At 41.4% G+C, this 26,105-nt stretch overlaps 1 protein-coding gene across 3 annotated transcripts in view; it reads left to right on the top strand.

Annotated features, from left to right (window-relative positions):
• MDN1 (midasin AAA ATPase 1) overlaps positions 1 to 26,105 on the top strand; it is a 190,715-nt gene that overhangs the window by 55,032 nt on the left and 109,578 nt on the right. For all 3 annotated transcript variants that reach the window (XR_004442796.1, XM_033234617.1, XM_033234616.1), the window contains exons 14-24: positions 135 to 283; positions 1,219 to 1,279; positions 12,646 to 12,857; positions 13,437 to 13,540; positions 16,793 to 16,937; positions 17,417 to 17,513; positions 19,075 to 19,188; positions 21,169 to 21,316; positions 21,777 to 21,887; positions 23,777 to 23,928; positions 24,831 to 25,009. Coding sequence is in view for 2 of the 3 variants with exons in the window: in XM_033234617.1 (XP_033090508.1) it covers positions 135 to 283; positions 1,219 to 1,279; positions 12,646 to 12,857; positions 13,437 to 13,540; positions 16,793 to 16,937; positions 17,417 to 17,513; positions 19,075 to 19,188; positions 21,169 to 21,316; positions 21,777 to 21,887; positions 23,777 to 23,928; positions 24,831 to 25,009 (1,472 nt within the window). In the remaining variant the exon portion in view is untranslated. The remainder of the gene's footprint in view (positions 1 to 134; positions 284 to 1,218; positions 1,280 to 12,645; positions 12,858 to 13,436; positions 13,541 to 16,792; positions 16,938 to 17,416; positions 17,514 to 19,074; positions 19,189 to 21,168; positions 21,317 to 21,776; positions 21,888 to 23,776; positions 23,929 to 24,830; positions 25,010 to 26,105) is intronic.

Raw genomic sequence — 26,105 nt, 5'->3', positions numbered from 1 at the left:
TCTGGTATAACTTGAAGACAGTTACTCTGAGCTGTTTTCTCATCCTTGTTTGTTGAACCTGGAATATCTGGTTTCCCAGAACAAATCTAGGAGAAGCTTTCAGCGTGGTTTTTAAACTCTTTTCTCCTTTCCAGGGAGAAGTTCACTTTTGCTGCTACACGGCCATCCTCTGTTCTCATTGAGCAGCTTGCAGTGTGTGTCAGCAAAGGGGAGCCTGTGTTGCTGGTGGGAGAGACTGGAACTGGCAAAACTTCTACTGTCCAATACTTGGCTCACATTACAGGTAATCCCTAGAGGAAATAAATCTGCCCCTAGACATTTCACACTGACTACTTTTTTTCCTTTTTTAAAAATATGAAATCCAAAGACCACAGAGTTTAAAAAGTGCCAGCACCCCACATACAATCTCTTTGCCTGGAACTAACTACTTTTAATAGATTATTATTAAATTATTTCTAATTTGTGCCTATGCAAATACATATACGAATAGATTTTGTTTTATTTCAAAACAGATATGGGATTATATTCTACATGTTGCATTATACCTCATTTCTTTTTTATTTTTATTCTTTTTGAGACAGAGTTGCACTGTTGCTTAGGCTGGAATGCAGTGGCGAGCTCACAGCTCACTGCACTCTTGACCTCCCAGGCTCAAGTGATCTTCTTATCTCAGCCTCCCAGATAGCTGAGATTACAGGCCTGTGCCACCACATCTGGCTAATTTTTAAAATTTCTTGTAGAAACGAGGTCTCGCTGTGTTGCCCAGGTTGGTCTCCAACTTCTGGGCTGTCATGATTCAGAACAAATGCACATTTGAAAATTTACCTTATTGCTGGGCACAGTGGCTCATGCCTGTAATCCTAGCACTTTGGGAGCCTGAGGTGGGAGGATTGCTTGAACCCAGGAGTTCAAGACCAGCCTGGCAACATCATGAGACCATGTCTCTACAAAAAAAATTTAAAAATTGGCCAAGTATGGTGGTATATGCTGGTAGTCCCAGGTGCTTGAGAGGCTGAGACAGAAGGATCACTTGAGCCCAGGAAGTTGAGGCTGCAGTGAGCCATGATTGGGCCACTGCACTGTAGCCTGGTTGACAGAACAAGAGTCTGTCTCAAAAAATAAAGCCCCATGCCATATTCCCGCAGCCTTAAGGAGTATACTGGATATTATCGGTCTTTAAATTTTTGGAATAACACTTTTGCACTTTCTTTATAAAAGGCCACCGTTTGAGGGTTGTCAATATGAATCAGCAAAGTGATACTGCAGACTTGCTTGGAGGGTAAGTGTGGCTTAACATTCTTTTCTTATTTTTGTGTTTATTACTTGAGGTAAGAAATACTGTTTCCTTAGTGTTACAACCACAGGTTTAGGGTACTCTGTGCAATAGAAAAAGTTTTCTCAGATAAGGCTTTATTGGAGCTTTTGGCAGGGTACCAGGGAGGTAGCACAAAAGAGAGAATTCTGTGGCTGGCCCAACTAAGACAGTCAGGAAAGTAATTTTAAGGGGCTAAAGTAGGAACGAAGTAATATTTAAGCATGTAGAGGCAGGGAACTTCTGGCACTTGAACAGTTTGATAACATGTTTCTTCATTTGTCCCATTAGCATGGGTGTGATTTTTAGCATAGCAATGAAGCTAAGGCGAAGGATCAGTCATTCTTCTGGTCTTGTGTGTGTGCAGGAAAAAGGGTAAACTCCCTTGAGTAAGACTTAAGGTGTGAGTTGCCTATTTTAGTTTCTTCAGGGTCTCACCATCAGTGTGTGTAGTGCTTTGAGTAAGATTTATGGTGGGACATTGCTCATCTTAGTCTCTCTAAGACACCTTGAGCAAGATTGCACCTTACCCCCCAACCACAGCAAGGTACTTATTTGAATTTATTGAGGAGCTCATGGGCGTGTAGATGTTTCTCTTCATTTTAACGAACACTTGAGGCCCTTGTTCTCAAAGGTCATATGCTGGAAGAAGGAGAAAAAGCAGGCAAGTATATAATCAATTAATGTTTGTCTATATAGTACAGTTGATCTAAAGTGTAAGTTCTGGGCCAGGTGTGGTGGCTCACACCTGTAATCCCAGCACTTTGGGAGGCCTAGATGGGTGAATCACTTGAGGTCAGAAGTTCGAGACCAGCCTGGCAGACATGGTGAAATCCCATCTCTACCAAAAAATATGAAAATTAGTCGGGCTTGGTGGTGTGCACCTGTAGTCCCAGCTAGTAGGGAGGCTGAGGTGGGAGAATTGGTGAATCCGGGAGGCAGAGGCTGGAGTTAGCCTAGATTGTGCCACTGCACTCCAGCCTTTCTACCTTGGTTTTATTTTACTTATATTTGGTTGGTTGTTTGAGGAACTTGGCAATCTGTTCTTATTAATATATGTGATTTTTCATTTAAGCAGACATGTCTATACTGCTGTATATATTTATCTTTATTCTTTTTTTTTTTTTTTTTTTTGAGACGGAGTCTCGCTCTGTCGCCCAGGCTAGAGCGCAGTGGCCGGATCTCAGCTCACTGCAAGCTCCGCCTCCCGGGTTTACGCCATTCTCCTGCCTCAGCCTCCGGAGTAGCTGGGACTACAGGCGCCCGCCACCTCGCCCGGCTAGTTTTTTGTATTTTTTAAGTAGAGACGGGGTTTCACTGTGTTAGCCAGGATGGTCTCGATCTCCTGACCTCGTGATCCACCCGTCTCGGCCTCCCAAAGTGCCGGGATTACAGGCTTGAGCCACCGCGCCCGGCCTCTTTTTTTCTTTTTTGGAGACGGAGTCTTGCTCTGTCACCAGGCTGGAGTGCAGTGGCGCAATCTCTGCTCACTGCAACGTCCGGCTCCCGGGTTCAAGTGATTCTTCTGCCTCAGTCTCCTGAGTAGCTGGGACTATAGGCACACACCACCACGCCCAGCTAATTTTTGTATTTTTGGTAGAGACGGGGTTTTGCCATGTTGACCAGGATGGTCTTGATCTCTCGTGATCCATCCACCTTGGCCTCCCAAATTGCTGGGATTACAGGTGTGAGCCACCGCACCCGGCCTCTTAATTCTTTTTTTGTTTTGTGGGAGACAGGGTCTCGTTCTGTCACCAAGGCTGGAGTGCAATGGTGTGATCATGGCTTAGCACAGCCTTGAACTCCTGGGTTTAAGCAATCCTCCTGCCTCAACCTACCCAGTAGCTAGGACTACAGGCGTGAGCCACCATGCCTGGTCTATTTCTCTCTATTTTGTATCTATATGTCTTTAGGAATTTCATGCCATTAATTAGTCCTAACATAAATGGCGTTGATCTTGTACTAACTGAACATGGACTGGGTCCTTCTCTTCTGTCGTGAATTTGTAGTGTTATGTTAGCCATTGCAAGTTGTTTTAAATATAGTGAGTAAACAGGAGTACATTTGTGATGCAAATTGATGACACAAAGAGGTTGGACTCAGAATATGATTAACTAGAATTTTGTTTTGGTGCCAACTTGGTGAATAGAATATATCTGTTTTTCCTTGTTAGTAGGTCAGCATCAGTTATTAAAAGAAAATGCAACTTACATTTCAATTTGAAAAGATCACTTGAGCCTATGAGGTTGAGGCTGCAGTGAACTGTGGTCATGCCACTGTACTTTGGCTGGGATGACAAAGCAAGACCCTGAACAGGATCTCGCTCTGTTGCCTAGGCTGGTCTTGAACTCCTGGCCTCAAGTAGTCCTGCTTCAGCCTCCCAAAGTGTTGAAATTACAGACATGAGCCATCGAGCCTTTTCTCAATTTTTGTGTAATTGGAAATATGCCTTGTTTTCTGTACTCTTACATTACTACAAAGATATATATATTTTTAATTATTATCCTTTAAGTTCTAGGGTACTTGTGTGCAACGTGCAGGTTTGTTACATATGTATACATGTGCCATATTGGTGTGCTGCACCCATTAACTTGTCATTTACATTAGGTATATCTCCTAATGCTATCCCTCCCCTCTCCCCCCCCACCCCATCACAGGCCCTGGTATATGATGTTCCCCTTCCTGTGTCCGAGTGTTCTCATTGTTCAGTTCCCACCTGTGAGAGAGAACATGCAATGTTTGGTTTTCTGTCCTTGCAATGGTTTGCTGAGAATGATGGTTTCCAGCTTTATCCATGTCCCTACAAAGGACATGAACTCATCCTTTTTTATGGCTGCATAGTATTCCATGGTGTATATGTGCCACATTTTCTTAATCCAGTCTATCATTGATGGGCATTTGGGTTGGTTCCAAGTCTTTGCTATTGTGAATAGTGCTGCAATAAACATATGTGTGCATGTGTCTTTTTTTTTTTTTGAGACGGAGTCTCGCTCTGTTGCTCACTTGCTCTGTTGCCCAAACTGGAGTGCAGTGGCCGGATCTCAGCTCACTGCAAGCTCCGCCTTTCGGGTTCACGCCATTCTCCTGCCTCAGCCTCCCAAGTAACTGGGACTACAGGCACCCGCCACCTCGCCCGGCTAGTTTTTTGTATTTTTCAGTAGAGACGGGGTTTCACCGGGTTAGCCAGGATGGTCTCGATCTCCTGACCTCGTGATCCACCCGTCTCAGCCTCCCAAAGTGCTGGGATTACAGGCTTGAGCCACCACGCCACCACGCCCGGCCTGCATGTGTCTTTATAGCAGCATGATTTATTTATTTATTTATTATGATTTTTTTTTTTTTGAGACGGAGTCTCGCTCTGTCGCCCGGGCTGGAGTACAGTGGCCGGATCTCAGCTCACTGCAAGTTCCGCCTCACGGGTTTACGCCATTCTCCTGCCTCAGCCTCCGGAGTAGCTGGGACTATAGGCGCCCGCCACCTCGCCCGCCTAATTTTTTTGTATTTTTAGTAGAGATGGGGTTTCACCGTGTTAGCCAGGATGTTCTCGATCTCCTGACCTCGTGATCCGCCCGTCTTGGCCTCCCAGAGTGCTGGGATTACAGGCTTGAGCCACCGTGCCCGGCCTATAGCAGCATGATTTATAATCCTTTGGGTGTATACCCAGTAATGAGATGGGTGGGTCAAATGGTATTTCTAGTTCTAGATCCTTGAGGAATCACCACACTGTCTTCCACAATGGTTAAACTAGTTTACAGTCCCACCAACAGTGTAAAAGTGTTCCTATTTCTCCACATCCTCTCCAGCACTTGTTTCCTGACTTTTTAGTGATCACCATTCTAACTGATGTGAGATGGTATCTCATTGTGGTTTTATTACAAAGAGATTTAAATAAAATCTTTAGCATATATTATGTTATAGATGAATAGGTGACTCCCTTGTTTAAGAATCATTGTAGAAGATGAGAATACCAAAAAGTTTTTAAAAAGGCAAAGGAGGCCGGGTGCGGTGGCTCAAGCCTGTAATCCCAGCACTTTGGGAGGCCGAGGCGGATGGATCACGAGGTCAGGAGATCGAGACCCTCCTGGCTAACACGGTGAAACCCCGTCTCTACTAAAAATACAAAAAGCTAGCCGGGCAAGGTGGCGGGTGCCTGTAGTCCCAGCTACTCGGAGGTTGAGGCGGGAGAATGGCGGGAACCCGGGAGGCGGAGCTTGCAGTGAGCCGAGATCGCGCCACTGCACTCCAGCCTGGGCGACACAGCGAGACTCCGCTCTCAAAAAAAAAAAAAAAAAAAAGGCAAAGGAATGGATAACAAAATTCAGCTCTAGGCAAAAAGGTGGGATGGGAAAAGATAAATATTCCTATCCTCAGGCTGTGTTGCTGGTTTCGTCTGTTTTATAAGTTATGTTAAATATGTTTTGCATGTGTCCAATATTAATTTTTTTTTTTCTTTTTTTGAGACGGAGTCTCACTCTGTTGCCCAGGCTGGAGTGCAGTGGCCGGATCTCAGCTCACTGCAAGCTCCGTCTCCCGGGTTTATACCATTCTCCTGCCTCAGCCTCCTGAGTAGCTGGGACTACAGGCGCCCGCCACCTCGCCTGGCTAGTTTTTTTGTATTTTTTAGTAGAGACAGGGTTTCACCGTGTTAACCAGGATGGTCTCGATCTCCTGACCTCGTGATCTGCCCGTCTCGGCCTCCCAAAGTGCTGGGATTACAGGCTTGAGCCACCGCCCCCGGTCGTGTCCAATATTAAATAATAACCTCGTTTGCAAATCTGGATCCTTTGGAGTTTTTTTTTTTTTTTTTAAAGATAGAGTCTCACTTTGTCACCCAAGCTGGAGTGCAACGGCATAAACATGATTTATTGCACCCTTGACTTTCTGGGCTCAAGTAATCCTTCCACCTCAGCCTCCTGAGCAGCTGAGACTGCAAGCGCAAGCCACCACATGCAGCTGCTTTATTTTTAGTAGAGATGAGGTCTCACTATGTTGCCCAGAGTGATCTGGAACTTATGAACTCAAGGAATCTTCCTGCCTGGGCCTCCCAAAGTGCTGGGATTACAGGCACTGTAGCTCGTCTTGGATTTTATTTGTTTATTTAATTTTAACTCTTTTTTTTGGGGGGGGGGACAGAGTCTCACTCTGTTGCCCAGCCTGGAGTACCGTGGTGCCCTCATAGCTCACTGCAGCCTCTACGTCCTAGGCTTATGTCATCCTCTTGCCTCAGCCTCCCGAGTAACTGGGACTACAGACGTGCACCCCAATGCTTAGCTAATTATTTTCTGTTTTTGTAGAGATGAGGTCACATTCTGTTGCCCTTTGTATTCATTTGTTCTCACGCTGCTGATAAAGACATACCCAAGACTGGATAATTTACAAAGAAAAGAGGTTTAATTGACTCACAATTCCACATGTCTGGGGAGGCATCACAATCATAGCGGAAGACAAGGAGGAGCAAAGTCACGTCTTACATGAATGGTGGCAGTCGAGAGCTTGTGTAGGGGAACTCCCCTTTATAAAACCATCTAATCTCATGAGATTTATTCACTGTCATGTGAATAGCTCGGGAAAGACCCACCCCCATGATTCAATTACCTCTCACCTGTCCCTCGCACAACACCTGGGAATTGGAACTACAATTCAAGATGAGATTTGGGTGGGGACATAGCCAAACCGTATCACCCAGGATGAATCTTGAACTCCTCAGATCAAGTAGTCCTCCCCACTCAGCCTCCCAAAGTGCTGAGATTATAGGCAGGAGCCACTGTATTTGGCCTTTTTAGATTAATTTTAAAAACTTTTTAAAATTATTTTTGTTTTTTTTTTGAGACAGGGTCTCACTCTGTCACCCAGGCTGGAGTGGAGTGGCACCATCAGGGCTTATTACAGCCTTGACCTCCCTGGCTCAAGCTATCCTCCCACCTTGGCCCTCTTGAGTAGTTGGGACTACAGGCATGTACCACCATACTCAGCTAATTGTTTTTGAACTTTAGTAGAGATGAGGTCTCACTATGTTGCCCAGGCTGGTCCCCTGAGCTGAAGTGACCTTCCAAAGTGCTGGGATTACAGGTGTGAGCCACCGTGCCCCAGCCTAGATTGATTTTATTTATTCATTTATTTTTTTGAGAGAGTTTTGCTCTTGTTGCCCAAGCTGGAGTGCAATGACACGATCTTGGCTCACTACAACGCCTTCCTCCTTGGTTTAAGCAATTTTCCTGCCTAAGCCTCCCGAGTAGCTGGGATTACAGGCATGTATCACCACGTTGGCTAATTTTGTATTTTTAATTGAGACAGGATTTCACCATGCTGGTCAGGCTGGTCTCAAACTCCTGACCTTAGGTGATCCACCCACCTCAGCCTCCCAAAGTCCTAGAATTACAGGCGTGAGGCACTGTGCCCTGCCCTAGATTGATTTTTGAAACAATTATTATTATGGGTAAAGATACTTTATAAAAGTAAGGGCCTTAGAGACCATCAAATTATTTACATTATGGCAAATTGTCTTTTGCTCTTTTTGTCTTTTGCTCTTTGTTAGTGTCCATTAGCCATTACCTCCTTGCTTTTTATTCTTTTGTGCTTCTTGCTTTTTGATTAGTGTTGGCATGATATGTCTTTTTCCTTCATTTAATTTTAAACTCATTTTTGTCATTTTATTTAATATGGGCTTCTGGTAAGCAGCATGTAGACCTTCACGTTACCTGTAGGTAGAGGTATAAATTCCAAGAGTTGCAGGTGGGGAGAGCCCAAGAGAATCTTTGAAAAAGAGTAGAGGGCATGGAAGACTTAGATGTGGCAGATAAAATCATTCCAGAAGGAGAAAGTCTAGCACTAAAGGGCAAAATACAGAGCGCATGTTCAGAGCACTTATTATAGCTTCTGAGGGAGAAACAGAGAGATATAGAGAGAGAGAGAGAGAGAAGGACCAGTTTCCCTGGAGAGCTTGGCAATGAAAGAAGGAAAAAAATAGAGGAAAATTAAAGATATCGTAGAAATAGCAGCCAATCCTTATCTTCCTTGCCACCCACCCATAGAATAGTCTTTAAAAGAAACTGCCCAGAAGAGGGTATGGCAGGAGCATACAATTCGAACTTAGACCCTGTCCATGACATGAAGAGAAAGGGTTTATCATTCTAATTACTCAGCATGTACATTTTACGTTCTTTTTACACTTTTTGTTTTTTCACGTTATAATTTTGTGTAGCCATTCTCACATGAACTCTTACATGTGGTTCCAGTGTATGTAACAGGTATAAGCACAGTTACTTTTTATGAAGGCAGGTGTTCTGGACCTGCTGCTGCTTGGCATTTAAGTGGCTCCCAAGGTGCCTTTCTGCAGAAGACGGTTTCAAAATCTTACTCTTTAGTTGTTTGTAGTTTATATCCTCAGTTCTCTGAGGTGTCAGGTTGGTTCCCATTGAATATTTGTGTTGCAGTTGCAATTGATTTTGTTTTATTTATTCTTTTCTGAAATGTATGTTTTTTCATCTTTTCATGTATTGAAATATGTGTTGACTTAAGGGCTTTAGGTAATACTGTGCTCAGCTTTAAATGAATGGAGCGTTCCTTTTTTTTTTTTTTGAGATGGAGTCTGTTGCCCAGGCTGGAGTGCAGCAGCATGATCTCAGTTCACTGTAACCTCTGCCTCCCGGGCTCAAGCGATTCTTCTCCCTCAGCCTCCTGAGTACCTGGGATTACAGGGGCCCCACCACCAGGCCCAGCTAATTTTTGTATTTTTAGTAGAGATGGGGTTTGCCATTTTGACCAGGTTGGTCTCAAACTCCTGACCTCAAATCATTCGCCTGCCTCAGCGTCCCAAAGTGCTGGGATGACATGCATGAGCCACAGCGCCTGGCCCGAATGAGCTTTTCTTTAAGAATCTCAGTCTACTTTGAAATATTAAGCTGCCTTTTTCATAAATTCAATAGATCAATAATAACAGAGACATTAATTATCCGCTAACTCTCCATGGCAGTCATTATGTGCCAGGCACTGTTTTGAGTCCTTTTTTTTGTGTTAACTCAGCTGGTCTTAAAACCATGTGAGACACCATACTGTTATTCTCTATATTTTAAACATGAGAGAACTGAGGCAAAGGGAGATAAGTCACTTATTCAAGAAAATGGCTGATCCAGGATTTGAACCTAAGCAGTCTTGAGTGTCTGTGTTCTTAACCATTACTCTGCTTCTTCAGTTAACTTTGGATCCCATTTATACTATTATTTTCAAGACTAGCAATTTTGGCCAGGAGCAATGGCTCATGCATGTAATCTCAGCACTTTGGGAGGCAAAGGTGGGAGTGTTGCTTGAGGCCAGATCTTGGAGACCAGCTCGGGCAACATAGTGAGACTTTGTCTTTACAATAAAAAGTTAAAAAATAAATAAAAAGGCTAGCAATTTTATTTAAATGACACGTATATTTTGTTCCATTTCTAACCATTTTCACTGTTGTTGTTCTAGTTTATTGTCTAGTCCACTGCGTTGGTCTCTTATCTTTGCTTCTACTCATAATGTCTTTATAGTCTTTTTTGTTTAGGAGTTACAATAATCCTTTAAAATATAATCAGATAAAATATAAGATTTATTTATTTATTTAGAGACGAATTCTCACTCTGTCTCCCAGGCTGGAGTGCAGTGGCACGATCTCAGCTCACTGCAATGTCCGCTCCCGGGTTCACGCCATTCTCCTGCCTTAGCCTCCCGAGTAGCTGGGACTATAGTCGCCCGCCACCACGCCTGGCTAATTTTTTTTGTATTTTTAGTAGAAATAGGGTTTCACCGTGTTAGCCAGGATGGTCTCGGTCTCCTGACCTCGTGATCCACCCACCTTTGCCGCCCAAAATGCCGAGATTACAGGCGTGAGCCACCACGCCCGGTCCAATAAAGTGTAATTTTTTATGGAGACAGGGTCTTGCTTTGTTACCCAATCTGGTCTCACTCTCTTCCTCAGGTTCCTCCACTGAACTTCTCAATCCATTTAGGATGAAATACAAAGATTTAGAATAAAATGTTTGATTTGTTCAGCCCTTCATAATCTGACAGTGGTACTTCTCTGACATCATCTCCCACCTTCCCCTGTGCTGCTGAGCTCCAACCACTTTCTTCTGCTTTGCACCTAGATGCTTGCTATTCCTTTTGTGTGGCCTCCTTGCACCCACAGATAACTGCTTAGCTCACAGCCTTCCTTGACTTTGGTATCCTTCAAATGTCCCCTCCTCAACAAAGCCTTTCCTGACTGTGATACTCAGATTACCAAAACTCACATCACCCATTCAGCTTTTACCCTACATTATGTTTATAGCAGTTAAGCTACTACTTGACCTCCTGAGCTTGAACAAGCCTCCCATCTCAGCTTCCCAAGTAGCTGGGACTACAGGGGCACACTGGCCTACTTGGCTAATTTTTGTATTTTTTTGTAGAGACAAGGTTTCACCATGTTGCCCAGGTTGGTCTCGAACTCTGGAGCTCAAGAAATCCGCCTATTCAGTCTCCCAAAGTGCTGGGGTTAATAGGTGTGAGCCACCGCACCTGGCCTATTGTCACTTTCATTTGATTGTAAGCTATACGGCAGTAAGACCTTGTGGGTCTTGTTGACTCAGTGGCTAACACATACAGCAGGTGCTCAAAACAGTTTTTTATAAAGGGATGAGTTCTTGCTCTGTTGCCCAGACTGTAGTACAGTGGTATTATCATAGCTCACTGTAGCCTAGGACTCCTGTGCTCAAGTGATCCTTCTTTCTTAACCTCCCAAGTAGCCGAGACTACAGATGTAACCACCACACCTGGCTAATTTTTACAGTTTTTATGGAGACAAGGTCTTGGCTTTGTTACCCAGTCTGGTCTTAACCTCCTGACTTCAGGGAATCCTCCCACCTTGACCTCCCAAAGTGGTGGGATTACAGGCCTGAGCCACTGTGCCTGGCCTCAATACATTTTTGTTAAATAAATGGATTAAAGAAATGCATATACTAATGTGTTAGTGCTGTGAGTAAGTGAAAGTGAGTTTGACGTTCCTCTTCAACTTTTTCTCTTTGGAACTGGACTCTCAGATTCAGATGCTCAGTATCAGGCCATTGGGTTTTACTCATCTCATTGTTTCTCCCTCACTAGGCCAGTGAGTCAGCAGTAATCCATGAATTCCCTTATTATGTTTGTTGTGAAACATATTTTGGTACTTTTTCAGTTCTCAATTTATTTTTCATGGAAATAAAATTTATCTCATTCTTCTTTAATTGTAATGGTATGCTACACAAAATTGTATACTTAAGATTTTCTAGGAGTGAGTAGTACCTCTTAGACATCATATGTTTAAGCTAGAGCAATGTTTTTCAACCTTGTAAAAAGTTATCTCCTACCTCCCCCAAATATTCAAATTTAAGTTAATTTCCTAGCTCCTTAGCCAGAGGAATTTAATGCTAAGGGATAATGAAGATCAAAATACTAAGAAGTACAAGTTGAGCTTTGGAGTACCACAAACCATTGCAATAGCTAAGGTTTTTTTTTTTGGTTTGTTTGTTTGTTTGTTTGTTTTGCGTGCCCTACCCTAATTTTTATCCCATTGAAAGTAATATTATCGTTGCTGTCTCCTACTCTTCCTTCTCCTAACTGATAATGTGTGGGCTGTGTTTAATTTACATGTGTAAATCAATTTCAGATATTTATTTTTCCTTGGATTTTGGTCAACCTTAATGAAATATGGATGGTTTATTATTATGCCCTATACATATTTATGTAGACATGTTGGTAAAATAAATGATGGGAATTTTACTATTCAAGTGGGACTTTCAGGTTTTTTTTTTACTTTTATTTTTTTGAGACAGGGTCTGGCTCTGTTGCCAAGGCTGGAGTGGCAGTGGTGTGTTCTTGGCTCACTGCAACCTCCACTTCCTGGGCTCAAGCCTCCCACCTCAGCCTCCCAAGTAGCTGGAACTGCAGGTGTGTGCTACTGCGCCTGACTAATTTTTGTATTTTTTTGTAGAGACAGAATTTGGCCATGTTGCCCAGAGTGGGCTTGAACTCCTGGGCTGAAGTGATCTGACCACCTCAGTGTCCCAAAGTGCTGGGGTTATAAATGTGAGCAGCCATGCTAGGCTAGTTTTTTTCATAACACTTTTTATCTAATAATCGGTTTTACCTTCATTATAGGCCCTTCAAATGCTTGAGATGAGGTAAACAGATTACAATTTAAAGCTGTAATGTAGATTTTAAATATTTCATTAGTGTTTCTAACTTTAATTAAATGAAATCTGAGACCTACTCCTATTTTCTGAGCCATGCTTTCTAATTTTTGTTAACTTCAGAAGTTTGTGAGTCACATTTACCTATGTCTGTTTCAGTTATAAACCGGTGGACCATAAGCTTATTTGGCTACCCTTGCGGGAGGCATTTGAGGAACTCTTTGCTCAGACATTTTCCAAGAAACAAAACTTTACGTTCTTGGGGCACATTCAGACCTGTTACAGACAGAAACGGTGGCATGATCTCCTGAGACTAATGCAGCATGTACACAAATCTGCTGTTAACAAGGATGGAAAAGAGAGTGAAACTGGTAAGGATGTGACCCAGGCTGCCATGGGGGAGGGCATGGGGCTGGGCTTTAGTTAACAGATTAAGAGTTTTGGTGACGAGTAAAGCAATACAAATTGGAGATTTCTAGGACTTTGGCAGAAGTGACTAATTGTGAAGTATTGTGCCCCATTCTTTACGTGATTTCCACAAAAACAGATGACTGGTAATGCTGATGTGCAAGTACTATTTAGTGGTCAGTAAGGCACATTTCCTGAGAAAAAGCTTGTTTCTGAGGAGCTAGATTCCATAGCCAAGAGGCTTTTGCTGGCTTAGGTTACTTCTGTGTGGTTCCTTATCTGTAAAGCAGGAATAAAAATAACTAGTCCAGAGGGTTGTTGTGAGGGATAAATGAGGCAGTTAATACATGTATATGCATATATCTGGGCTAGTTAGTGTCATGTCTGGCATTTAGTTAGCATTATATAAGTTTTTAGACTTAGTGTTTTGTGTAAGATGCTTACTTTTTGTGTGTTTTGTTAATTGTATTTGTTTATGTTTAAAAGTTGTATATATTACAACTCAAAATGTGTACTAAATTCTTGTCTTTCTTCTTTTTTAGGGTTACTCATAAAAGAGAAATGGGAAGCATTTGGTCTTAGACTCAACCATGCCCAACAACAGATGAAAATGACTGAAAATACCTTATTGTTTGCATTTGTAGAGGTATTTCTGTTTTTGTTATTCAGCTTATGGGAATGGTGATTTTATGCAAAACACAAAGTTTCAGGCAGGTTACTCTTTTGTATTGTCTTAATGAAATAATAATTTTGGGGGAAGATTTTGAAAAATATCCTTCATGGTAATTATGGCAATTATAAGGTCTTAATGAGCACCATTATTTAAATAAAAAATTTAAAAGTACAAATTGATAAATTATAATTGTATATATTTATGAGATACAAAATGGTGTTATGATTTATGAATACAGTGTGAAATAACTAAAGCTCGGCCGGGCGCGGTGGCTCAAGCCTGTAATCCCAGCACTTTCGGAGGCCAAGACGGGCAGATCACGAGGTCAGGAGATCGAGACCATCCTGGCTAACACGGTGAAACCCCGTCTCTACTAAAAAATACAAAAAAACTAGCCGGGCGAGGTGGTGGGCGCCTGTAGTCCCAGCTGCTCTGGAGGCTGAGGCAGGAGAATAGCGTGAACCCGGGAGGCGGAGCTTGCAGTGAGCTGAGATCCGGCCACTGCACTCCAGCCTGGGCGACAGAGCGAGACTCCATCTCAAAAAAGAAAAAGAAAAAAAAAAAGAAATAACTAAAGCTCATTAATATATTCATCACCTCACATACCATTTTCTGTGGTGAGAACATTTGAAATGTACTGCCTTAGTAATTTCGAAATGTACAATACATTATTATTTACTATTTATGGCATGGTTACCATGCTGTGCAATATATATCTCACAGGGAAGAAAGCTTATTTTTTCTGTATAATTTAAGGCTTTGTACTTTCTTTTTTCTTTTTTTTATTTTTGAGATGGAGTCTCACTCTGTCCCCCAGGCTGGAGTGCAGTGGCACAATCTCAGCTCACTGCAAGCTCCGCCTCCCGGATTCACACCATTCTCCTGCCTCAGCCTCCTGAGCAGCTGGGACTACAGGTGCATGCCACCATGCCCGGCTAATTTTTTGTTTTTGTATTTTTAGTAGAGACAGGGTTTCACTGTGTTAGCCAGGATGGTCTCGATCTGACCTCGTAATCTGCCCGTCTCAGCCTCCCAAAGTGTTGGGATTACAGGCATGAGCCACTGCGCCCGGCCAAGGCTTTATACTTTCGTTACTCTATATTCCCTAACTCTCCAGCCTCTGCTGACTACCATTCTGCTGGCTGCTGCTTTGAGTTCTGTTGTTTTAGATTTCACATATAAGTGAGAACATGCGATACTTATCTTTCTGTGCCTGGCTTGTTTCACTTAGCATAATATTCTCTGGTTCTATTTATGTCATAGCAAATGACAAAATTTATTTTTTTCAAGCTGAATAAGTTTCTATAGGATTCCATTGTTTACATATATGTAGATATGCAACATTTTTTTTATTCATCTGTTGATGGAGACATAGGTTGATTCTGTATCTTGACTATTGTGCATAGTGGTGCAATGAACATGGGATTGCAGACATCCCTTCGACATACTGTTTTCAGATTTTTTGGGGGAATACCCAGAAGTGAGATTGCTGGATCTATTATTATTTTTAAAGATGCAATTGATGACAGATAGTGAACTCTGGATTCTTTCTCTTGCCATGTGTGTCTCCAGGGAAAGAGTGTGTGGCTGTGAGAGGGATTTGGACCCGTTCACTTCAGTGCCCCAATTTTAATCCCAAGGCATGGACATCTCTACTGTTTGCTGTCCTGTAACCCTGTAGGAAGGATCAACTTGGTTAAATATTTGTGACTTGGGCATTAAAAAAAATTCATTTCTGTGACAGTCCTTAGATCAAGCCCTAGAAGAAGCAGGAGTCTTACTTGATGTTGTTTTAGTAACAAAGAAAAGGTCTACTCAACCATACGTTATGGGTGTGGAAAATTTGGTCATCAGAATTCTTTTTTTTTTTGAGACGGAGTCTGACTCTGTCACCCAGGCTGGAGTGCAGTGGCGCGGTCTTGACTCACTGCAACCTCTGCCTCCTGTGTTGAAGCAATTCTCCTGCCTCAGCCTCCAGAGTAGCTGGGATTACAGGTGTGCACTACCGTGCCCAGCTAATTTTTGTATTTTTAGTAGAGATGGAGTTTTGCCATGTTGGCCAGGCTGGTCTTGAACTCCTGACCTCAGGTGATCCACCCACCTTAGCCTCCCAGAGTGCTGGAATTACAGGCATGAGCCACTGACCCTGGCCCCAGAACTATTCCTTTTTTTTTTCTTTTTTTTTTTTTTCTGAGACAGAGTTTTGCTTTTGTCACCCAGGCTGGAGTGCAATGGCATGGTCTGGGCTCACTGCAACCTCCGCCTCCCAGGTTCAAGCGTTTCTCCTGCTTCAGCCTCCTGAGTAGCTGGGATTAAGGGTGTGTGCCACCACGCCTGGCTAATTTTTGTATTTTTTAGCAGAGATGGGGTTTCACTATGTTGGTCAGGCTAGTGTTGAACTCCTGACCTCCAGTGACCCGCCCGCTTCAGCCTCCCAAAGTGCTGGGGTTACAGATTTGAGCCACCATGCCCAGCCCAGAATTATTTTTAATAGTATTATTTCTAAAACCAATTAAATTGTTGTGTTCTCAAAACAAGGCTTATGTTTTATGACTTAGTAATATACTGGAGTTAATATATTTGTTCTGTTTTATGTTTTTCAGTTAAATTTGTAGTAGATTCTTTGTTAGGATGAGCATGAAAACAAAAGCATAAAGCAGCTTAATAGTAAAATAGTTTTTGATGTGTCAACTGAGTAGATTATTAGATTTGTTTGTATCACTCTAGGAAATAGAATTTGAAGAGATAACACCAGTGTACTAAAGTCAAAGGATGATGCATTTTGATTTTCAGCAGGTGTGAAAGGCTGTGTATGACAATCACTGAACACTCTGGGATTTAGATATTTGTCTAATCTTGGTATAGCCTGACCCTGTATTTATTTTGAGTTTTAATAGCCACTTGGGTGCCTTTGAACACCTGACTACAATGTAAGCTATTTATCTGACCATCCACATAATGAGAGGATTTAGTTTATTGCATCTCTCTGTTAGGCTCAAAGATATTCCCTTGACCCTTTTGGACATTTAAAAAATTAACTTGGCCTTAACTCTACCTATCTGCTGTCAGCCAGTGGGCAGTTAAGGTATAGGAAATCTTTCCTACTTGATGGGCCTATACCTTGATGGGCCTATGCCTCTATTTCTAACCCTGCTTGCATAACTATTCTTGGCAAATGTGCCTTTATTTGACACATTCTTAACATTTTATTTTATCTTTTTCTAGGGTACATTAGCTCAGGCTGTAAAGAAAGGAGAGTGGATCTTGTTGGATGAGATTAACTTGGCTGCTCCAGAAATACTAGAATGTCTGAGTGGTTTGCTTGAAGGATCCTCTGGATCCCTGGTGTTGCTGGATCGAGGAGACACAGGTAGTAGCACTTGAGTCCCTTGGGATTTGACTTGGTGTCCAGCCCTACGGCCACTTTAGAGTGAGATTTTTTTTTTTTTTTTTTTTTGGTTAGAAGGATGACGTGGGCCTCCCAATGGAATTTGTTCATTCTTTAGATATTAATTTTCTGCAAAGTGCATTGAGCTGTTGTTGGGTGGTATGGGGAATACAAAGAAGAATAGTATAATTTGACAAAGTGTTTGAGTTGTGGATAATAGACACACTTATAAAATAACAGGTGAATGGTTGGTAAAAGATAAGTAACAGTGAATAAACATACCACAAAAGACTGCAGTATAAGATTAGATTGAATACATAGGTCTGGAAAGTTATTTCAGGGGAGTTTCAGAAAAGACAAGGATGGTGTGAGTAGCCAGCATCAGGCTGGCTGGCTCTGGGGGGTTCTGTGGAATTAGATAATCATACCTTTGTTGAAAATTTATAATTTTCTCTTAACAGAGCCACTGGTTCGGCATCCTGACTTCCGTTTATTTGCCTGCATGAATCCAGCAACTGATGTAGGCAAAAGAAATCTCCCACCAGGAATAAGAAACAGGTGAGGGGTTGGTTCTTGGAGACTTTCTTTTTTTGCAACAGGTTCTTGCTCTGTTGCCTAGGTTGGAGTGCAGTGGTGTGATCTTGGCTCACTGCAAGTCCCCGGTTCAAGCGGTCCTCCCACCTCCCACCTCCCACCTCAGACTCCTGAATAGCCAGGATTATGGGCACATGCCACCACCCCCAGCTATTTTTTTTTTTTTTCTTTTTTTTCTGAGACAGAGTCTTGCTGTGTTGCCCAGGCTGGAGTGCAGTGATATGATTTTGGCTCACCACAACCTCCACCTCCTGGGTTCAAGTGATTCTCCTGCTTCAGCCTCCCGAGTAGCTGGGACTACAGGCATGCGCCACCATGCCTGGCTAATTTCTCTCTCTTTTTTTTTTTTTTTTAGTAGACACTGGGTTTCACTCTGTTGGCCAGGCTGGTCTCGAACTCCTGACCTTGTGATCCGCCCACCTCAGGTCCCAAAGTGCTGGGATTACAGGTGTGAGCCACTGCGCCCGGCCTCAATTTTTTGTATTTTTAGCAGAGATGGGATTTCGCCATGTTGCCTAGGCTGGTTTCTAACTGGGCTCAAGCGATTTGCCTGTCTCGACTTCCCACAGTGCTGGGATTACCAAGACTTCCTTTTAAGATTCTCTTTATTTATAGATTGGTAATATTAATGTAACCAAACTTTAGAGCAATGCTTGAAATTGCCTCTGATAGAGGAATCTTTATTACCTTATTTGTCATATTCCTCTACTTTCTGTAGGTGGTAGGCATATGGGAATCTTCAGAACACTGGAGAATTTTTCCCTTTGTGTTAGTATGACAGTGGATATTGTTGAAAATAAAAATCTTTCCTTCCTCAGATAATCTTTTGGCGATTAGAAAAATTTCATAACACAATATAACAGGAAAACATATACCAGTATACGTACATTTTAGGAACACAGTCCTCTTTGGATGAGGCTAATAATTTGAAAAGGCCTTTTAAGTTTCTTTTATTTTTCACCAATAAGCACTGACATGAACAAAGTACTTAGTTGTTGGTGTTTTATGTATGTAACATTTGGGAAAAAATAAATGACCAGATTTATTATTGGTAACTGTTTACTTCATTTTGAGTTTTAAAATAGTAACTTTATTAGATCCTGTCTTTTCATTATAAAGTAATAAAAGCTTCTTAGGGAAGCTTTAGAAACTACATTAAAGTAGTTGTTTTCTCTTCAACCATTTTGTTTTTGATATTGAGGGGCTTTTTATTGCACTTAGTTTTTAAACAGATTTGGTTATGATAAACACCTAAAAATGAGGATAATTCTTATTTTTGTGTCTTTTTCTTCTTGTAAGGACTATACATAGAAGACTTATTGCATAGAAGAAGCAATAATGGTATATTTTTGGTAATGGTTACATTGTCCTTTAATTATGATCAGTTTCTATCTCAGGTTGAAAGACATTTTATACTATAAGCAGTTAAAATAAGCTGACATAGCTTCTTCTGTTTCATGTTTTTCTGTTGTCAACGTAATTGTATTAACTTCCTAAAATATGTTTATTATGTATTGTTTTACAGGTTCACAGAACTTTATGTAGAAGAATTGGAAAGCAAAGAAGACTTACAGGTTCTTATTGTAGATTATCTGAAAGGATTGAGTGTAAACAAGAATACAGTGCAAGGAATCATAAAGTAGGTTCCCTTTGGTATGTCTTTATAAACTCTTTCTCTGAACATGAAAATGTGCTACTCGTGCACACACACAAATACGTATTCTTTTTTACTTCTAACTTGAGAAAACTGATAGCAGGATTATTATTTAGATTCTCTGGTAAAGTTGGAACCTGGTATGAACTCCTTCAGGTTTTTCTGAGGAAATTACATAGAAAGCTATGAATCACTACTTATGAGAAGATATAAACTATCAGATAATGCTCTCCTGATTACTTGTATATTCATAGCTGAGAGTTTGAATTCTTGGAGATGTACATGGCTTGGGTTTTGACCTGTCTTGAAGAAGGTTACTTTTCTATTTGCGATATTTGTAGTAGCTACGTGGGATATAAGGAGAAAAGGGTTAATATAATTGTGTCAGGTTTGGAATTAATGGAAGCTTAGCCTAATAAATAATAGAGTAGTTGTGTGGCTTGGTGCTTTAATTTGAGACTTATTCCTGTTTTTTGTATGCCATATGGACAATGTGCAATCTTTTGTGTCAGATAACCTCAATTCTAGTATTGGTTCTATGAGAAACTAATTGTGTCATTCTGGGCCACTAACTTAACTGTGTGTTCTCCAGAAAGAAATACAACATGTAAGAGGATTGAAATAGGGTGATATTAATGTTTTACTATATATTTGTGTATTTTTTCTCTTCCTTAATACAAATACTTATTGAGTGCCCTGGTGCTAGGGATATAGCTATGAGTAAGGCAGACAAAATCCTGGTTCTTCTCATTGAGCTTTAATTCTAGAGAAGTCATGTACTTTAATTTTAGATTGTGATAAGTGAAAAAAATTACATATAAAACTGAATAGGATGTAAGAAAATGAAGACTTGGAGCTCTATTTTTTTTTTGGATACAGGAGCTTTGCTTTGTTGTGCAGGCTGGTCTTGAACCCCTGGCCTCAAGTGATCTGCCAGCCTTAGCCTCCCAAAGTGCTGGTATTACAGGGATGAGCTACAGCACCTGGTCTTGAAATCCTATATTAAATATTTTAGTCAATGAGGCGTGTGTTTAGAATGCTTCAGAATGGTTTACCACACCACACCCTAAATTGGAATACTTTTTGTTAGCCAAGAATATTTGGACAAAAGTGTAAATATGTATAGCTAAGATTCCAGATGCTAAAGGTAAACTTGTATAAGTGCCTCATTTTATCTAAAGAGGTAGATAAAGAGATAAAATGAGGTACTTATAAAATACTGATAGCACAAGTAGTATATATTCCATATATTAAAAACCCAGTTCCAAAACGTAGATTCTTTCTACAAAAGAAAAAATATTTTTTTAGATAGCAAAGAGGTAAGACAAAGCCCATTTGGGCAGGAACTTGGATTTCATCTGTGATGCATGCACACTTGGTTACATTTGATCTTGTGGTGCTAATTGATCATGAATTTCACAAAGTGCAAGATATTCATGTTTCAGTCTGAAACTTTTCCCATCCTGTCATCATTTGGATTTCTAAAGTGTGGTAGTGACAATAGTAGTGGTCATCGTATCCTCCTGCTTTTTAATGTTTTGTCAGTACTGATTATAGCCATATTTGTAGCCTTTCAAAACACCATGCATTGTTTGCCATCTTTATTCATCCCCATTTTAGATTGCACAGGAACTTTGTTTGCCTCTTAAGCTTGAACAGACTGTGGAACACAGAAGCTTCTCACCTCTCTTTATCAGTACCGTTTTGCTAGAGGAATTGCACATTGTACTTTCCAGTTTCCCAAAGGAAATAGGTGTTCATTTTTTTTTATTTTGAAAGATAGCTCTGAGTACATGAAAAGTAGATTTAAAAGAGACTAAGATATTTTGATGTATGCCCTAGGAAGTTGTGTGCAAGCATGACCATTTCTGATCTAAAAAATGTCCTTTGGGTTTTCTGTAGAGAATTGATAATAATGGATACTTATTAGTCAATAAAATTGCCTGACCTTTATTCTATTTGTAGCTTCTACACAGCTTTGCGGAAAGAATCGGGGACCAAATTGGTGGATGGCACTGGCCACAGACCTCACTACAGCCTTCGAACTCTGTGCCGGGCCCTGCGATTTGCAGCCTCCAATCCATGTGGCAACATTCAGCGCTCACTCTATGAGGTCTTTCTGAAGTCTCTTTGACAGGATATGAGCTTGCTGGATGGGTTCATAGGAAGGAAGGAATAGGGATGCATATGCCAGATTGCCTGTGCTTTCCAGTTGGTCAGATCAGCCCAGAATACCTCATACCAGATCTACCCTGTCTTTTTATATTAAATATTTAACTTTATATTTTAAAATTTTTATTTTTAATTATACTTAAAGATAGGGTGTCACTGTGTTCCCACTCTGGTCTCAAACTCCTGGGCTCAAGCTGTCCTCCTGCCTTGGCCTCCCAAAGTGCTGAGATTACAGGCGTGAACCATCGTGCCTGGCCTACCCTTCCCTTTATCTACCACTTTACTATATTTAAAAGTTGGGAAGCAGCATCACCCAAGAGGTTAAATTTTGTTCTGGAAATAAGTTTGGTTGTATTGCAGAAGGTTACTTAGCATTATGCATATTTGTGTTTTCTTTCTAGGGTTTTTGTTTGGGTTTCTTAACACAGCTTGACAGGGCATCACACCCAATAGTTCAGAAGCTCATCTGTCAACACGTCGTCTCTGGCAATGTCAAGAGTCTGCTGAAGCAGGTATGTTCTTTTGTTATTTTTGACTTGTTATACTTGAGAGGCTGAATTACCAAATTTTCAGCTGTTTGGTTTTTTGTTGTTTTTTTTTCACATAACTTTTTAATTATAAAGGTAATCTGTTGCAAAAAGTTTAAACATTACAGAAACGTACGTTTAGATGGTGCAAGTTTCCAATAAGCGTGCTCTTTGGATATTTAAATACTGTAGATAATGTTTCCAGATAAATTGTATAATGTATGTATTTTATTTTCTTACATATCCGAATTTTGGTATGTATGTGTTGATTTATTGAGGTAAATTGTAATATGCATTTAATGTAAGTGGGACTGTCTCATAAGAATATTCTTTTTCTTGGAGATAGAGTCTTGCTGTGTCGCCCAGGCTGGAGTGCAGTGGTGTAATCTCGGCTCACGGCATTCTCCCCCTCCCTGCCTGAAGTGATTCTCCTGTCTCAGCCTCCCGAGTAGATGGGATTACAAGCACGTGCCACTATGCCCAGCTCATATTTGTAATTTTAGTAGAGACTGGGTTTCACCTTGTTGGCCAGGCTGATCTCAAACTCCTGACCTCGTGATCCGTCTGCCTCGGCCTCTCAAAATGCTGGGATTATAGGTGTGAGTCACTGTGCTCGGCCCATAAGAATATTCTGTAACTTTCCTTTTTAAACTAACTGAATCTTGGGTATATTTTTGTTTTTGTACCATAATTCATTGTGACATGCCTTCTAAGGGCCACATAGCATTTCACTGGATGGGTACACCATAGTTTCACTATCTGCATAGTTTAACTACACAGTTAGGTATGATCTATACCTTCTGATTGATGGTTGGGCCTTTTTTGAGGGGGCATTAGTGTGGGCACTATTATAAGCAATAGCCATTTTGGGTTTGACAGGAAATTACAGAATAGCATGGGACTGAAAGAGGCTGAGAGAAACTGACTCACAATCAACATGTAAACTGGATTGTTTACATGTTGATTGCTTATTCATTAGGAAGAGAGAGCCCTTGGGACTTGGGGTTTCTTTGGACTCAGCCTTTTAAAAAATCATACAAGTAACACATGCGTAAATAGTTTTGGTAAATTGTAAAAACATTGAGAAAAAACTCAGGTTTGCTTTTACCATTGTTGTAATCAAATACCAGTCTCTTCCAGTTGGTCTTTTTGTGTGTGTGTGCCTCAGGGTGTGATAGAAACTTAAAAAGATCCTTCCTCCCCTCCCCCTGTTGCTTCTCAACTCAACTGAGGAGGCCTTAAAAGCAGGGCCTAGACGTGTAGCTTGAAATCTGGGGACCAAATGCTCTAGAAGAGTACTTTTCCATAGTTACAGATTTGACCACCATTTAGCGATTCTTTTACTTATAAAAATGGGATTTTGTATAATCGAACCTAGTAACTTAAACCATATCTCAGCAAGTTATGTCATTATCCACAATATTATCCTTAATGGGCTAGTTGCTCTGAAAAGTCAGTTTTATTTTTAATGTATTCCAGGCAATCCAGAGTGTGATACTGCAAAACCTCCTTCCTTACAACAACATTGGCCCTTTTTAGGGGAACATGGTTTATATGAAATTCATGTTTTTGTTAAAAGTATTTGGAGTGGGCATTTTGATATGTGAGAGAAGAAAACTGATACATAAACCTCCTGGGAATTTGTTTTGATTCAGTTTTTTTTCCAAACCCACCTACTCCATTTTTAAAACCAATATATAACACCATTTTGTTGTCATTCCTCATAATTTTATGTTCGTATTTCACCGAGTTTTAATGTTGAAAGTATGCAGAACAAGACAGCTTGTTCAACAAGTAGCTCTTTTCCTGCTTTATGCTCTTCTCTGAAAGAATGCGCAACTTTGGTTTATTCCTTGAACTTCTGTGTCTTTCAGCCTATTCCAGAGCCAAAAGGAGGTCGGCTTATCCAGGTTGAAGGTTACTGGATTGTGGTGGGAGACAAGGAGCCTACAATAGATGAGACGTACATTCTGACATCTTCTGTGAAGCTGAACCTGAGAGATATAGTCCGAGTTGTTTCTGCAGGGTGTGTGGGATTTTTTCTCGCTGTCCTGAACTTGATACAGGCATAGGCATTGATCACATTTTGGTCTAACTTCCTTAACTTTCAAAGAGCTTTATTCTTATTCATTGGCCAACTGAACAGTTACTTACAAAAGTCAGTACTATAACTTTTTCCTGGTAGAAAACATTGTTTCTAGTTGTGCAGCTTTGGAGGGAGCACTATGGATGCAGATGATTTTATCTATCTTTAAAGTTGTCTTTTGTTATTTTACTGATAAATACCGCAAACTATTCAGTAAATGAGTAAAAGTTCTACTTACAGTTTCTTAGAAATGTTGCCAGCATAGTTGAAATTGCTTTCTTTAGTATTTTTTGAGGAATAATTTTTACAAAGAAACTTCTCAGTATAGGAATAAAAATGTTCTTTGCTTCTTGCAATTTCCAGAAATGTAAAAAGGAAAAAAAAAAGAAAAAAATGCTCTTTTAATGATGCTGTTAAATGATGTTGTCATTCTTTAAAAAACAAACAAACAAACAAACAAAAAACAGTACTTGGCCAAGTGCAGTGGCTCATGCCTGTAATCCCAGCACTGTGGGAGGCCAAGGTGGTTGGATCACTTGAGCCCAGGGTTTTGAGACCAGCCTGGGCAACATGGCAAAACTCTGTCTCTGCAAAAAATACAAGGTTTAGCTGGTCTTGGTAGTGCATGTCTGTAGTCCCAGCTACTCAAGAGGCTGAGGTGGGAGGATCACTTGAGCCTGGGAGGTTGAGGCTGCAGTGAGCTATGATTGTGCCACCACACTCCAGCCTGGGTAATAGAGTGAAACCCTGTGTCAAACAAAACAAACCAATACTCAGTTCTGGTTTCTCAGCTTTGTAAGTTTTTGTTGTTTTAAGTTGCTTAATTGGCTAATCTTTTACAGAACCTATCCAGTGCTGATTCAGGGAGAGACATCAGTTGGTAAAACAAGCCTGATCCAGTGGCTGGCTGCAGCTACTGGCAACCACTGTGTGCGTATTAACAATCACGAACACACGGATATCCAGGAGTACATTGGTTGTTACACATCTGACTCCTCGGGGAAGCTTGTCTTTAAAGAAGGTAGGGTTAAGATTCCATTCCATGAACATAGGTGTTTATTCTTTCACATACATTTCCTTAAGTAATATTCTTCACCCTTTCCAGTTGAGAGGCACATGAACCTTTGCTGTAACAACCAGCTTTTCTTGATGCCTGAGCTAAGATAGTTAAGGGGTGATGCATAAGTTGCTGGCTTTCTTTAGGTTCTACTAACCTTGCTGGCTGTATACAGGACTAGGGCCAAATTTTCTTTTTTTTTTTTTTTTTTTGGAGACGGAGTCTCGCTCTGTCGCCTGGGCTGGAGTGCAGTGGCCAGATCTCAGCTCACTGCAAGCTCCGCCTCCCGGGTTCACGCCATTCTCCTGCCTCAGCCGCCCAAGTAGCTGGGACTACAGGCGCCCGCCACCTCGCCCGGCTAGCTTTTTGTATTTTTTAGTAGAGACGGGGTTTCACCGTGTTAGCCAGGATGGTCTCGATCTCCTGACCTGGTGATCCGCCCGTTTCGGCCTCCCAAAGTGCTGGGATTACAGGCTTGAGCCACCGCGCCCGGCGGGCCAAATTTTCAAGAGGGGAATTGAACTGCTGCTTTATTTTCTAGGGATTCAGATAATGGGGTTAGTGTTAGCCAAAGGAGGTTGGGAATAGACAACAGAATGTGGTGACTTAAATGAAATTAGACTGCAGGGGAAAGATTATACAAGAAACATGAGGTATTTTCAGCCTTGGATTCTTTTCTGTGGGGAAAAAAGGGACTATTTTATTGAAAATTGTTCCTCCTTGATCTGCAGTGTCATAATTTGTTTTGAGGCAAGACTAGCTACAGAAAGTAATTTGCTTTGAAATTTAATGATAGGCCGGGCGCGGTGGCTCAAGCCTGTAATCCCAGCACTTTGGGAGGCTGAGGCGGGCGGATCACGAGGTCAGGAGATTGAGACCATCCTGGCTAATACGGTGAAACCCTGTCTCTACTAAAAAAATACAAAAAAACTAGCCGAGCGAGGTGGCGGGCGCCTGTAGTCCCAGCTACTTGGGCGGCTGAGGCAGGAGAATGGCGTGAACCCGGGAGGCGGAGCTTGCAGTGAGCTGAGATCTGGCCACTGCACTCCAGCCTGGGCAG

This window comes from Trachypithecus francoisi, unplaced genomic scaffold (assembly GCF_009764315.1).
Source record: "Trachypithecus francoisi isolate TF-2019V2 unplaced genomic scaffold, Tfra_2.0 Lachesis_group15, whole genome shotgun sequence".
NCBI lineage: Eukaryota > Metazoa > Chordata > Mammalia > Primates > Cercopithecidae > Trachypithecus > Trachypithecus francoisi.
Note: the sequence above shows the minus strand (reverse complement) of the source record. Positions and strands in the feature narration are given on the sequence as shown.